The following is a 13489-nucleotide window of genomic DNA, read 5'->3' as shown; positions in this document are numbered from 1 at the left end:
GCGGTTGTGAGAAGTTGTTTTTTCTAAGCTTGCCTGCTTTCATCATAAAATGTTAATGTCATAGAACTTAATTATTAGTAAAATATTAGAACATATATTCTGATTTTTGACTATAAATTAGTTATAGTAGTTGAGAGGTTCATAGATTTCAATGCATTTGTTGAATTCATAGGAAATCATTTCTGCAAAAAAATTCCATGTAAAACAAACTCTTGATGAATTCCATGTTGTAAAAATATACATTGATTTTTATGAATGTGGGAATAATAAAAAACATTCTCTTTTTTTTTTTTTTAAATTCTGCAGGTGGGAAAAGCTATGTCTTCTAATGAAACAGCAGCCTATAAAATCATGAGGACTCTAGATGTAGATTATGTTTTGGTTATTTTTGGAGGGGTTATTGGCTATTCTGGTGATGATATCAACAAATTTCTCTGGATGGTTAGGATAGCTGAAGGGGAACATCCCAAAGACATTCGGGTAAGAAACTAGATAATTCTAGGTATGTGAAAAATAGCTCACTGTGTCCAAGTAATTCCCTGATCTTGCTAATCGCATTGTATTTGTTTCATCATCCTATCCCTCAGATTAGTTCCTTACCCTGGCTTTACTATTTATTAAAGATAGTAGAGGCATTTCCTCTATTAAAACTTTTTGAACTCGAAATGGAACTAATATACCATTCTTCCCCATGAAGCAGTCCCTTGCCAAGACTTCTTACTTTTACGTCTCTTCACAGCCTCTCACGTCATCCCTTTCTTTCCATTTCCATTGCTTCCACTCTAGTACTTACCCTTATGCTTGTAAACCTGAAATAGGATAGTAGCCTTGAAATTGCTATATTTGCCTTGTTTCTTCCCTCCCAGTGTAAGATGAAATTGATCATGTTACTTTTAGGCTCAAAAGACTTCAATAGATTAAGGGAAAGGGTCTTAAAACCAGACAGACATGAGTTAAAACTAAAACTGTCAACTTGGGCAAGTTATTTTAGCCAGTCAACATAATATGCTTTGAGCACTAGGTTTAGTTCTAGGATATGGAATTAAAATGGTGACCAAGGCCAACTAGGTTATCTTTTGCCAAAAATAACTAACTTGTAGTGCCGTTTAATGAGAATTTGTAGTAAAGTAGTTGAAGCCCCAGCCTAGGGACTGGTACAAAGTAGATAACCTCTGATAAAACATTGGTATAAAGTGTAAACTCTTTAGCTTGGAATGTAAGCCTCTTCATGTTTGCCTTCCTTTGCTGGTTTCTTGTTCTTCTGCCACCTTTTTCTACTCTGCCAGTATGTTCTAGCCCCTGAAACTTGCTTGTGGTTTCTTTCCTTGACACACCTGACAAGTGTGTTTTTACTGTTCTCTTTCCTGGAATACCCTCCCTACCACAGACTTGTCCCCTCTCCAAAAGCCATTTTCTGGTATATTCACATCTGTACTCATCACCAAATTATTTATAACCTGTTTTGCAGGAGTCCCCAGACCCCAGGCAGCGGACCAGCACTGGTCCGTGGCCTGTTAGGAATCAGGCCACATAGCAGGAGGTAAGGGGCAGGTGAGCGAGCATTGCCGCCTGAGCTCCGCCTCCTGTCAGACCAGCGGCAGCATTAGATTTTCATAGGAGCACAAACCCTATTGTGAACTGCGCATGCAGGGGATCTAGGTTGCATGTTCCTTATGAGAATCTAACCAATGCCTGATGATCTGAGGGGGAACAATTTCATCTAGAAGCCACCAGCCCTCCGCCATCCGTGGAAAAATTGTCTTCCACGAAACCAGTCTCTGGTGCCAAAAAGGTTGGGGACCACTGCTGTTTTGTATTAGATTCTGTCTTACCTCTTTCACTAAATTGTGAGCTCTTAGAAGATGGACATCCAGCATTGTGCTTTTACATGATGAAGGCACAAAAGATATGAGTAATTGCCACTGATCCAGAATAAAGGAGTCTTTTGGGAAAATGTATGCAGGTGTCATGTGATGGGGATGAAGTAAAGCCTCAGATTTCCTGGTCAAATGTCAATGCTGTAATGTTTCCCTTAACTGTGATTAGTAAACATTTTTTTTTGTATTAATCTTCTGAAATTTAATTCTCCCAGTGTGGTTTTTATTTGCGGATTTGCTTTAGCAGTCAGTGTTAAAACTGTGACATGTGATAGATCACTGTTTCTAAATGTATGCTTTGAACATTAATATTACAGAAATCCTAAATTTCTGTGCATCTTAAATTATTTTTAAACTTTGTGAATAGATAATACAGTCATATGGTTCAAAAGTAAAGTATAAGAGGATATACAATAAATGGCTACCCTTCTTCATGTGGTTCAAAAATAAAGTGTAAGAGGATATACAAAAAAGCCTACCCCCCTAAAAAAAAAAGTTCTTCTATAGTTAGTAACAATGCATTGTGTACTTGTAAGTTGCTAAGAGAGTAGATATTTCAGTGTTCTCACTACAACAAAATAAGTATGATTGATGCATATGTTAGTTAGATCGATGTAGCCATTTCACAGTGCATCTTTCAAAACATGGTGTACACCATAAATATACGCAAATTTATGTGTCAGTTAAAAATGGAGGGGGGGGTGGAGTCCCTGGTAATCACTGGTTATTTTCTTGTGATTCTTAACTTCTAGCAAGTTATATACCCTGTTCACTTCATAATATGTCTTAGTGATCTTTCCATGTTAGAATATGGAGAACTTCTTCATTCCTTTGTTTACATTTGCACAGTACATTGCATTTTTGTGTGTGTGTGCCATGATTTATTTAACCTGTCTCCATTGATGGAATTTAGATTGTTTCCAATATTTTAGTTTTATAAACAATGGCATAATAACTTTCTGCATTCATTATTTTGGCCATATACAAGTATCTCTGTAGCGTTAATTCCTGGAAAAGGAAAAATTACATTTTTTACCTAGAGTGCCAAAATTGTTCCTCATAGAGGTTAATTTATAAGTTAACCCAATAAAAATTCCCACAGGAGTCTTAACATTCTCCTTCCCAGATAAAGCCGGTTTTAAAGTTCATGTGGAAAAATTTAGCTAGAACATTTAAGAAAACTCTGAAAAGGTGTAATGGAGATGAGGTTGGGTAATTGAGAGAGCCAGCCCTACCTGGTATTAAGCCATGGTGTTGGTACCAGTCTCTTTAAATTATGAAAGTGGCTATGTGCAGTGGCTCATGTCTGTAATCCTAGTATTTTTGGAGGCCAATCACTTGAGCCCAGTAGTTCAAGACCAGCCTGGACAACATGGTGAAACCCTGTCTCTACAAAAAAATGCAAAAATTAGTTGGGCGTGGTGCTGTGGGCCTGTAGTCCCAGCTACTTGAGAGGCTGAAATGGGAGGATTGCTTGAGCCCAGGAGGTTGAGGCTGCAGTGAGCCACGGTCACGCCACTGCACTCCAGCCTCGATGACAGAACAAGACCTTGTCTCAAAAATAATGATTATTAAGGCCTTATAACATGGTTCAAAGTCTGGTGGGATTAATTTTTTTGAGGTGTAACTGAATATGGCTTTATAAAGATACCTCAAAAGCTTATTCTTACGGGGAAATGAAAAGAGGAAACTGTAGCTTTGAATATGTTAAGTTGAACTAACGTAGAACTTCTGGTTTCTTTCTTGTAGGAAAGTGACTATTTTACCCCACAGGGAGAATTCCGTGTAGACAAAGCAGGATCCCCTACTTTGTTGAATTGCCTTATGTATAAAATGTCATACTACAGATTTGGAGAAATGCAGGTTAGTTAAATCCATTTTTCTCTAATTTTCATTCAAAATAATATTTAGAACATAGTCTTATTTGCCTCTAGAAAACAGGATAATGATATTTTTGTGCTGAAGAGAAATATGCTTGTCTAAATAGTCTTTTTTTCATTAAATTTAGATTTCTGAAACTAATATGTGAGAAATTAGAAAATAAAATTTTAGATCAAGGACTTCTTTCTAACATATTTATTAACAGTAGCCTCAAATCCAATCTTTGCTTGCCATCTCACCGTTAGACCTCATGCTTTTGGAAAGTATTTTTCTCCAAGAAGAGTTCTCCTAGCTAGGAAACAGTGTGGTGTCTTAGGTCACTTTGCTGCTTGGTGGATAAAAGCTTAAAATTAAAGATTGTAAGTAAATAGTCACTTCAGATGTTCACTGTCTCCCTGTTCTCCATTACCACAAATAGCTAGAGCTGTCTGGGTCAGAGTTTTCCAGTAAATTAGAATGATGTGGTACAAAAGCTTAAGGGTCTACAAAATGAGTGAATGTGCAAAGAGGCATTGTGGCAGAAAGAAGAAACAATGGACTTGATGTCATAATACCTGTGTTTTCGATCGGGTTCTGTCAAGTCATATAACTCTCAGACAATTTGTATCTGCCTTGGATTCCACTTGGTTCTTTTCTTGTTTGTAAATAATGGAACCTGGATTAATGACTTGATTTTTAAGGAAACCAGAATATGTAACCCCAAAATAGGCCTCTTTGACATGAAAGTTAATTTTGAGCTGAAGGCAATTTAGAAGCAGCAAACAGAGAAAAAGTTCTATCTAACCTCTTTTCTGCCTAAAGGCAGAATATAAATTCTCCTTTACTGGAGACAACTCTAAGACTCTTATCAGCCCAGAAAGAGCACCAGAGGAATCTGCAAACAAAACTTACTCTATTAGTTTCTCCCATATATGTACCCTTCTACTTTCCCATCTTGAAGGCCTAAAACCACTTTCTTTGTCCTTTCTCCACAAATGTATTGTTCTTTGTTAAACATGCTATGTAAGCCAGAGTTCTAAGCCACTGCTTTGAGTTCCTTTTCATTGAGGTTTCTCCTGCATAATGTGCGCCGAACGTCTTAATAAATTTGTCTTGCTCTTGTTAATCTGTCCTTTGTTGTATCTGTCCCAAATTATTATCTTCATACCATTAGTTTCACTGAAAACTGCTTATTTCTGTATTGCTCTCTAAGTTGATGAGAAAGCAGAGGGAAAAATTGCTTGCTTAATTTTATACTATCACTGGGAATCAAGATAGCTATCAAAACTAAAGGGGTGTGTTTGGACCTCAATTTGTGAATCAAGTTTTACCGTGGTTTTTTTGTTTGTTTGTTTTTTGTTTTTGAGAGGGAGTCTCGCTCTGTCACCCAGGCTGGAGTGCAGTGGCGTGATCTTGGCTCACTGCAAGCTTTGCCTCCCAAGTTCACGCCATTCTCCTGCCTCAGCCTCCCGAGTAGCTGAGACTACAGGCGGCTGCCACCATGCCCGGCTAATTGTTTGTATTTTTAGTAGAGATGGGGTTTCACCATGTTAGCCAGGATGGTCTCGATCTGACCTCGTGATCCCCCCACCTTGGCCTCCCAAAGTGCTGGGATTGCAGGTCTGAGCCACCACGCCCAGCCCCAAGTTTTATCCTTTTCTAAAACACCATCTTTGTGGCTAATATGGACTAGAATATTCACTTGGTTTCAGAATAGTTAGCATATACTGTGTTCCTGTTTGTTGTGTTGCTTCAGGTAATTCCAGATCATATTTTATCATTATTCATTTGGAATTACTCTGTAGATGACTTAAAAAACAGCAGGTGATAATCTAGATTTAGGTTTTTGTTTGTGTTTATAATTTCTTTTGAAGGCCACATTTGGTCTTTAAACTCTTGCTAAGAAAGAAGCACACTGGCCATAATAATCAGTTACCCCAGAAAACATATTTTCTGATTGGCTTGTTTCTGATTAGTTTCTCTGCTCACTACTGATCACATTGAAGGACCTTTTTCTTCCTCTCTTTTAAGTTTATCAATAGTTTTAAGCCATGTTCCCAGCATACATTCATTTTGATGCCTACCTTACTCAAGCCATCATATAGATAAAGCAAGAACAAGTAATTCACTATTTGAAGGAGAGCTGGTTTTCATGTTTGTTTTAAAGTTGAGTTTTGCCAGGCCTGGTGGCTCACACCTGTAATCCCAGAATTTTGGGAGGTTAGGTGGGAGGATTGCTTGAGCCCAGGAGTTTGAGACCAGCCTGGGCAAGATGGCGAAACCCAGTCTCTGTTTAAAAAAAAACACTGGAAAAAAAAGTTGAATTTACTTATGCTAGATTTGTATGTCAACATAAACTTAGTCTGAGCATTTTTTTTTTCCCCTGAGGCAGGATCTCACTCTGTGGCCCATACTGGAGTACAGTGGTGCAATCATGGTTCACTGCAGCCTTGACCTCCTGGGCTCAGTTGATCCTCCCACCTCAGCCTCCTGAGTAGCTGGGACTACAGGCACATACCACCACGTCCAGTTAATTTTTGTATTTTTTGTAGAGACAAGGTCTTGCTATGTTGCCCAGGCTGGTCTTGAACTCCTGGGCTCAGGCCATCCTCCTGCCTCAGCCTCCCAAAGTACTGGGATTATAGGTGTGAGCCACCACATCAAGACAGTCTGAGAATTTCTTAAAGTCTCCTTCTCTCCCTGTGTTTTCCCTTTTTATCCCTCAAATCCCTTCACGGTTTGGTTTTTTTATTTGGCCTCCTTTGTAGTTCCCACTTTCAGAATATAGTATCTCTTACTTGTGCATTTATGTAACAAATAATAATTGGGATATAAAGCTACACTTTGAATAAGACAAAGACATGTTTACATCCCAGTCGAAGATACAGGTAATTTTTAGCGTAAGTAAAGATGTTAATAATATATATTATGGAGTAAAAGAACAGGATGCTATGAGGAAACAATAAAGGAGATTTGTCAGTCACTAATCTCAAGAAAATATTTCCCTGAAGGGGATGGTAAAGGAGCCAGCCATGCAAAAGAGCTGAATGAAGAACATGCCAGGCAGAGAGGATAGATAGTGCAAGGCCCTGAAACAGAAAAGAAGCCCCTTGGGTGTGTTCTTTCTGTATATCTATAAAAAGGGCTTTGATAGATTTCATTTCTATGTTTTGGTGGATTTTTTTTTTTTAATGCCTTTAGAACGCTCATCTACTCTAAGGATTTTGTGAAATTCTTACTCTGATGTACTTAGTTTCTCTCTTCTTGATTTTTTCCTATCTAGTTAGCAATACACGAGAACTATTAAGATAGATTACTTGATTGTTTTCCTAGTTTAAAGGGAGAAGGTATTACTGTAATGATAACATTTACTGTTTTATAACACTGAATGTTTTCCAATATGGTTAACACTCAATAATAATGTCACTTTTGCAGCTGGATTTTCGTACACCCCCAGGTTTTGACCGAACACGTAATGCTGAGATTGGAAATAAGGACATTAAATTCAAACATTTGGAAGAAGCCTTTACATCAGAACACTGGCTTGTTAGGATATATAAAGTAAAAGCACCTGATAACAGGGAGACATTAGATCACAAACCTCGAGTCACCAACATTTTCCCAAAACAGAAGTATTTGTCAAAGAAGGTGGGTGCCAAGTGAAGGCATTAAAGGGTAACTTAAGGTGTGTTGGTTTGTATGAAAAAGAATTTCTGGAAATTGCAATAAATTTCCATCTGCCAGATTTATAAAGACTGTGGCTTCTATATTAATACAAAATAAATATCAGGCTAGTCTGCTAGGAGCATTCCTTTCAAACTGAGCACTTCAGATATCCCAAGCTGAGATTTTTCCAGAGGCGTTCTGGCTTTGGTTTGTGCTATTCCCACTAGTAAGACTTACTTGTAAAGTAAGATGTAGCTGTGGCCATCGCTTTCCAAACCTGTCTGAAAGTAAAAATGCTAAATTCTCAAGTAATAGAATTATGATTAGTTCTTCATCATTTGAGCAGAGCAAATTTATATTGCATCTTCATGTTCCATTCTTAGTATGATGTTACTCTATTATTCATTGAATAAAGAATAGGTTTGAGTTGGGTGAGTCCTTCTGAAGCCCAAAAAAATCAGTTATCTTAAGATAATTATTTTTTAATGTAATTGTGACAAAGCTTATAGGCAGGAATTATGAGACTACTGTAATTCTTTTCTAATAAATATTATATAAGATATGAAGTATTTCATTGGGGGTCATTATTGCTCACTTAAGCCAAATAGATCTATAATCTTTGCTATAAAACAGGACTAAAAATTAGTATTTATATAGGTTGTCCAGCAATAGGAAATGGGAAGTAATGAACAGTCAGATAAAATGTTAAGGTTCATTATAAGGTACTATCCTTATAATACTGATTATTATTAGACTGACTTCGGATCTCATTTTCTAAGTATGCTTAGGTTTACATAGCTCAGATCAGCTATCTTATTGAAACAACCGTCTTAACTCTTTGTTACTTAAAATATACATCAAATATATTCAAAATACAGATGATTTTAATTTGACTATAAAAGTGCTGAATATTAATGGTGTGGTATGTAAATGGAAGCTTTTTATATGAATATTTTATGTGCCAGATGTAAATTACCATATCTAGACTAATGTATTTAAAGATGTCACATAGAGCTGACATTCATTGTGTTAGTCATATCAAACTCATCATCTTTAGGTAAAATAACATTAAAAAATCAGATGATTGTCACAGGCATGAGGTAGGAGAAAATGGTGAGCAGCAAATGCTGCTAGTCTCAAAGCAGTTATTCCTAAGATATCCAAGTATAACTAAGGTGTACTTTTTCTGCAAAAAGAGGGCTGTTGAACTTGTCTGATGATATAGACCCCAAAGGCAGTGAATTTTCTTCATTTGACCCCTTTTGTCTTCCCATCATTTTCCCCAAATAAATGTGAATGGATAAATAAAACAATCTGTCTTGTGTGCCCAAAACATATATTGTGGTAGCCAATAACATATTTTGACGTTCTGGTTTCCATGGCTTTAGATGTTTTGTACTAGCACTATGAAGGAATGCTTTTTATACTTTCTCTACCCTGGTTTTGACTTTGGAGGTGGAGGGTATACATAACAGCATCCATTCTGAGAGTTTACCGGCCATCGCAAAGCCGTCATGACTAAGGTGCTAGAAATTGTAGTCCAGGCTGCAGAAAAGGCTTTTTGGCACATGGTTCACTGCCAGTAGGAGGAAAGCACCCTGAGGGCTATTACACACTTGGATATTCCTGGGGCACATCATAAGATCTCATAGAAAAAGTATCCTGTTAGAATCTGAATGTAATGATAATAAAGGAACTACTACATCTGGTTTGAATTTTTAAAAATTGTATCCTCTGAAGTTTCTTACTTTGTGCCTTAATAAAATCAGTTTAACAATAAGGTAACATAATGGGGTTAACAAGTTAGCAGTAGCTAATTTTTAGTACCTTAAGAAGGATTGCATTTTGCCTTGTGTTCTCATCCCTGTTAGAAACTACTATAAATTGTCTTGAATTAAATATCATGAATAAAGGAACATGATGCAGGATTTACCCAGTTCCTTTATTCATGATATTTAATTGAAACCTCTGAGAGTTGTATTTAAATGTGAAAATTGAATTGAGTGGTCAGTCTCTTGAGTCTTCTGCCTCTGTTAACCCAGAGCTTTGATGGTGCATTAAGTTACTTATTTTCAAAAAATATTTGCTGTCTTCAATATCTAGGGCTGTGTGTCAGATTGAAAGACATATGTGCCTGTAATTTATCCTGTAGGGTTCTAACATAAATATTTTTGTAGTAATTTGTACCACTACATTCCCGGTAATTTGTTTCTAATCCTAGGAAATGTCTATTGAAAGTATTTTAGTGGGATACTGAATTGTTAAGAAAAATATTTTATTTTTAAAAGATCTATGAAACTGAAGGAACGTTGTTTTGCTTTACATTTTCAATTGCTTATTTTCCTATCTAAAGGATTATTTTTAGAGAATGTGCCAAGTGATTATATCTCATTTTTGTAGATGTTTACAGTCGTCCTCATTTTACAGAAAACAAGGACTCTAAGAGTTAGTAAGTTAACTTGTTTTTCTGGCACACACCTAATTTCCTGGAGGCTAAACCAGGAGCAGCATTGCCATTTCTGATTCCTTAGTCTAGTGTTAAAGATTCTGTCTTGCCTGGAAATTTTAATAATTACAGCTCAGCACTTTGTGGTTGAGAAGAGAGCTGAAGATTCATTCACTTGATGGTGAGGATGTCTTGGAACCTAGTCCTTTCACTTTGGATGTGTTAGTGTACTCAGGTAAGAAACACCATTAACAGTTTAGTGGTGTTCACTGAACTATTTAAGGAATCCAGTCACAAGAAGAGCAAAGAGCTTACTAAGTCATCATAGTGCAGTAAACCATGTGTGTGTTTATAGATTTTTTAATCAGTAAGAAGCCTGCATTAATACTATGTGTTTTGTTTTTTTATAGACTACCAAAAGGAAGCGTGGCTACATTAAAAATAAGCTGGTTTTTAAGAAAGGCAAGAAAATATCTAAGAAGACTGTTTAAATGCACTGTTCTGGTTCCTAACTTGAAGCAGTTGTCCTTGTGAGAACCGGTCTTTGCCTTTAGCTCATGTCATGTTTCACAGCAACAGAGGGTACAGAACCATCACTGGCCCAGGTTAATGTACAAAATTTTCTGGCAATGCCTGATTAAAAAAATAAAATTGGCTTGTTGAGAACAGCTGTTTTCAATTTCTAATGTGAAGCAAGACAGAGCACTGCTGTAAATGTCTAGCAGCAGATTTTTTTTTTTATTGGTACATATTATCCTTCAAATCTGAGAATTTGGACTAATTGCACCAAAGAACCCTCTAATTTGGTCCCTGGCACATGCATACTTGTTAATGTTTTTATTCTTTTACAAGATCTGCATTTTATTTGAATTACCCAAATAGCAATATGTAAAATACAAATGACAAAATGTGATGAGAGCTTCTTGAACCGGTAAACTAGTACAGGTCTGAGAAAGACATATTAGAAAAATCATTATACTTCCTTGAATTATATTTATTTTCATGTTTCTCCAATGCAAAGAATGTTTCATCAAATGTGTATTTTCTGTTGCTTACTGTTTGCTCTGAGAAGAAGCTGCTGTTTCAAAGATGGACCTCTGAGTAGCTAATTGATTCAAGTAGTTTTTTTATGTTGACACATTATTACTGCTGTTAGCAGTTGTTTTCACCAGGTACTTACAGAGCAGATTTCATACATCATTCATTCAAGGGCTAAATTTATATTCTTTGGAAATCATGGCAACTACACAGGATGTTGCTTACCAGGATGGGGTTTTGGTATCTTAGTACTGAAGTTAGCACTATGTTTACATGCAAAAGATTAAGGAAAAAACCCTTAAAGTGAACAGGTATACAAAGTTCATTTTCTGTGACTCATCAAAATGACAAAAGACTTGTAACAACTTTGCCTGGACTTTTTTCATTTTACAACAGTTTCATCCATCACAATGATTTTGTTCTCTGCTCCATATTTTTTAATCCCTTAAGCATTTGATGAAACACTCTTCAGTGCTATATGCATTTTCTTACTTTTATTAAAAATGTGACAATTGTCAAAAAATGCACTAAAATGTAAATGGAGATTGAACAAGTTCACTTTCCAGCTTATAGTCAACTTTATACAGACTTGAACATTTTCTCCAGTTGTTCAGTAAAAGTGAAAGAGAAAGGGTTTTTCCTGCCACAGGATATAACTTTTTTTTATATAACAAGCATAACACACCACTGCTTTAGGTGGAAAAGTACAGAATAGTATGTACCTTTTATGAAGAAAAATGTAATTTACAATGTTCAGTGAGAATGTTACTGCTGATTTTCTTTTCCAAGGTGTAGAATATTCTTTGATTTATAGAATTCATTTTTGACCCAGATGATGGTTCCTTTACAGAACAATAAAATGGCTGAACATTTTCACAAATAGAGTGTAACGAAGTCTGGATTTCTGATACCTTGTCATATGGGGGATTTTATTTTACTTTGTTGCTTTAAAATTCAATGCAGAGAAGTTGTTGACTGTAGGGGAAATAAAGTTAATTCAAATTTTGTGTTAAGTGTTGTTTTTTACAAATCTTTTGGTGTTGAAAGGAATTAGTACTGAACACGTACCTCCTCCTCCCTTGTTGACTTTCACAAAGGTTTTAAAGAAAATGTGTGGAAAAAAATACGTTAGATTATTTCATCTTAGACCAAGCTATTTTATTTGGCCTTCTTTTACCCTGGAATGAAAATCTCGGTTTTTTTGGGGTTTTTTTTTTGTTTTTTGTTTTGTTTTTGGAAGGGATTTGGGGAGGGGGAACACCTAGCCAACTAGGAATTTTATCTCTGTGTAAATAAGGATAGGAACCTAACAGAACCATCCATGAAGTTCTGGTAATGAAATGTCAAGTCTCAGTATAGAATTTTCTCGTTAGAAAAATCCCAAAGGAAAGACCCCTCACCTTTCTCAGCAAACAACATTTTGGTTCAGTGTATCTTGTCAGTAAAATACTATATTGTAACTGTTTAAGCACTTGTATTGTAGCACAAAAGTGAAATAGTAGTTTGAATACATTGGAATATAGGATAATTGACTTAAAATATTCTTTAGATCTCTTAATTCATTTCATGTGTGATCACTAACATTGTACACCAAAGGAACTTAAAGATCGTGGCCTTGAAGTTTTAGACTATAAAATAGCTTTTAGTCTGTAGTGCTCTGTAGTATAAATAAGGCAGTGAGGCAGCAACTCCAAAGACAGAATTCCCTTTTAAGACTTACATTGTAACCTACTTGAGTTTATAGTTCTGGAGTTTTAATTCATTTGCATTCTAGGCCATGACCAAGTGACCAGAGGACTAAAATAGTATAAAAGCATCCTGTAGTGAGTTTCCATAGCCAAGGGGCTGTAAGATCATGAAATTTGGAGCTGTTTCTCGTTTTTAAAAAATTAATGGTAAAGTACATATTAAATAAAATTTACCAACGTAACCATTTTGAAGTATACAGTTCAATAGTGAAGTACATTTACATTGTTGTGCTACCAGTCTCCAGAACTCTTTTCATCTTGCTGTAGCTGCTGCTGCTTAATGCCGGTTTTGCCATGTTGCCGATAGTCTTTAATCAAGATATGTGGAGTAATGGATAAATGTTGAGCTCAACAGCTGTCTGCCATGGAAATCGTAGGAAATTGAGACAGACCAAAAACAGTAATGAAATGTCATGATATCTTATTGTGAAATGTAACAGAGAACACAAAAATGTACAGTTGACCCTTGAACAACATGAGTTGCACACATGGATTTTTTTCAATAAATATATTGAAAAATTTTGGCCGGGCACGGTGGCTCACGCCTGTAATCCCAGCACTTTGGGAGGCCGAGGTGGGCAGATCATTTGAGGTCAGGAGTTCGAGACCAGCCTGGCCAACATGGTATAACCCCATCTCTACTAAAAATACAAAAATTAGCTGGGCATGGTGGCGGGCACCTGTAGTCCAGCTACTCTGGAGGCTGAGGCTGGAGAATAGCTTGAACCTGGGAGGCGGAGGTTGCAGTGAGCTGATACCGTGCCACTGCACTGCAGCCTGGGCAACAGAGTGAGACGCTGTCTCAAAAAACCTATATAATTAATGTATTGAAACATTTTTGGAGATTTACGGCA

At 36.5% G+C, this 13489-nt stretch overlaps 1 protein-coding gene across 1 annotated transcript in view; it reads left to right on the top strand.

Annotated features, from left to right (window-relative positions):
• STT3B (STT3 oligosaccharyltransferase complex catalytic subunit B) overlaps positions 1-11894 on the top strand; it is a 109360-nt gene extending 97466 nt beyond the window's left edge. Inside the window, exons 13-16 of the mRNA XM_032162231.2 lie at positions 307-480; positions 3627-3740; positions 7173-7385; positions 10260-11894. Coding sequence (XP_032018122.1) covers positions 307-480; positions 3627-3740; positions 7173-7385; positions 10260-10340 — 582 coding nt within the window. The 3' untranslated portion in view covers positions 10341-11894. The remainder of the gene's footprint in view (positions 1-306; positions 481-3626; positions 3741-7172; positions 7386-10259) is intronic.
• The last annotated feature ends 1595 nt before the right edge of the window (positions 11895-13489 follow it).

Source organism: Hylobates moloch, unplaced genomic scaffold (genome assembly GCF_009828535.3).
Source record: "Hylobates moloch isolate HMO894 unplaced genomic scaffold, HMol_V3 SCAFFOLD_8, whole genome shotgun sequence".
Taxonomy (NCBI): Eukaryota; Metazoa; Chordata; class Mammalia; order Primates; family Hylobatidae; genus Hylobates; species Hylobates moloch.
This window is presented reverse-complemented; position numbering and strand designations above follow the sequence as displayed.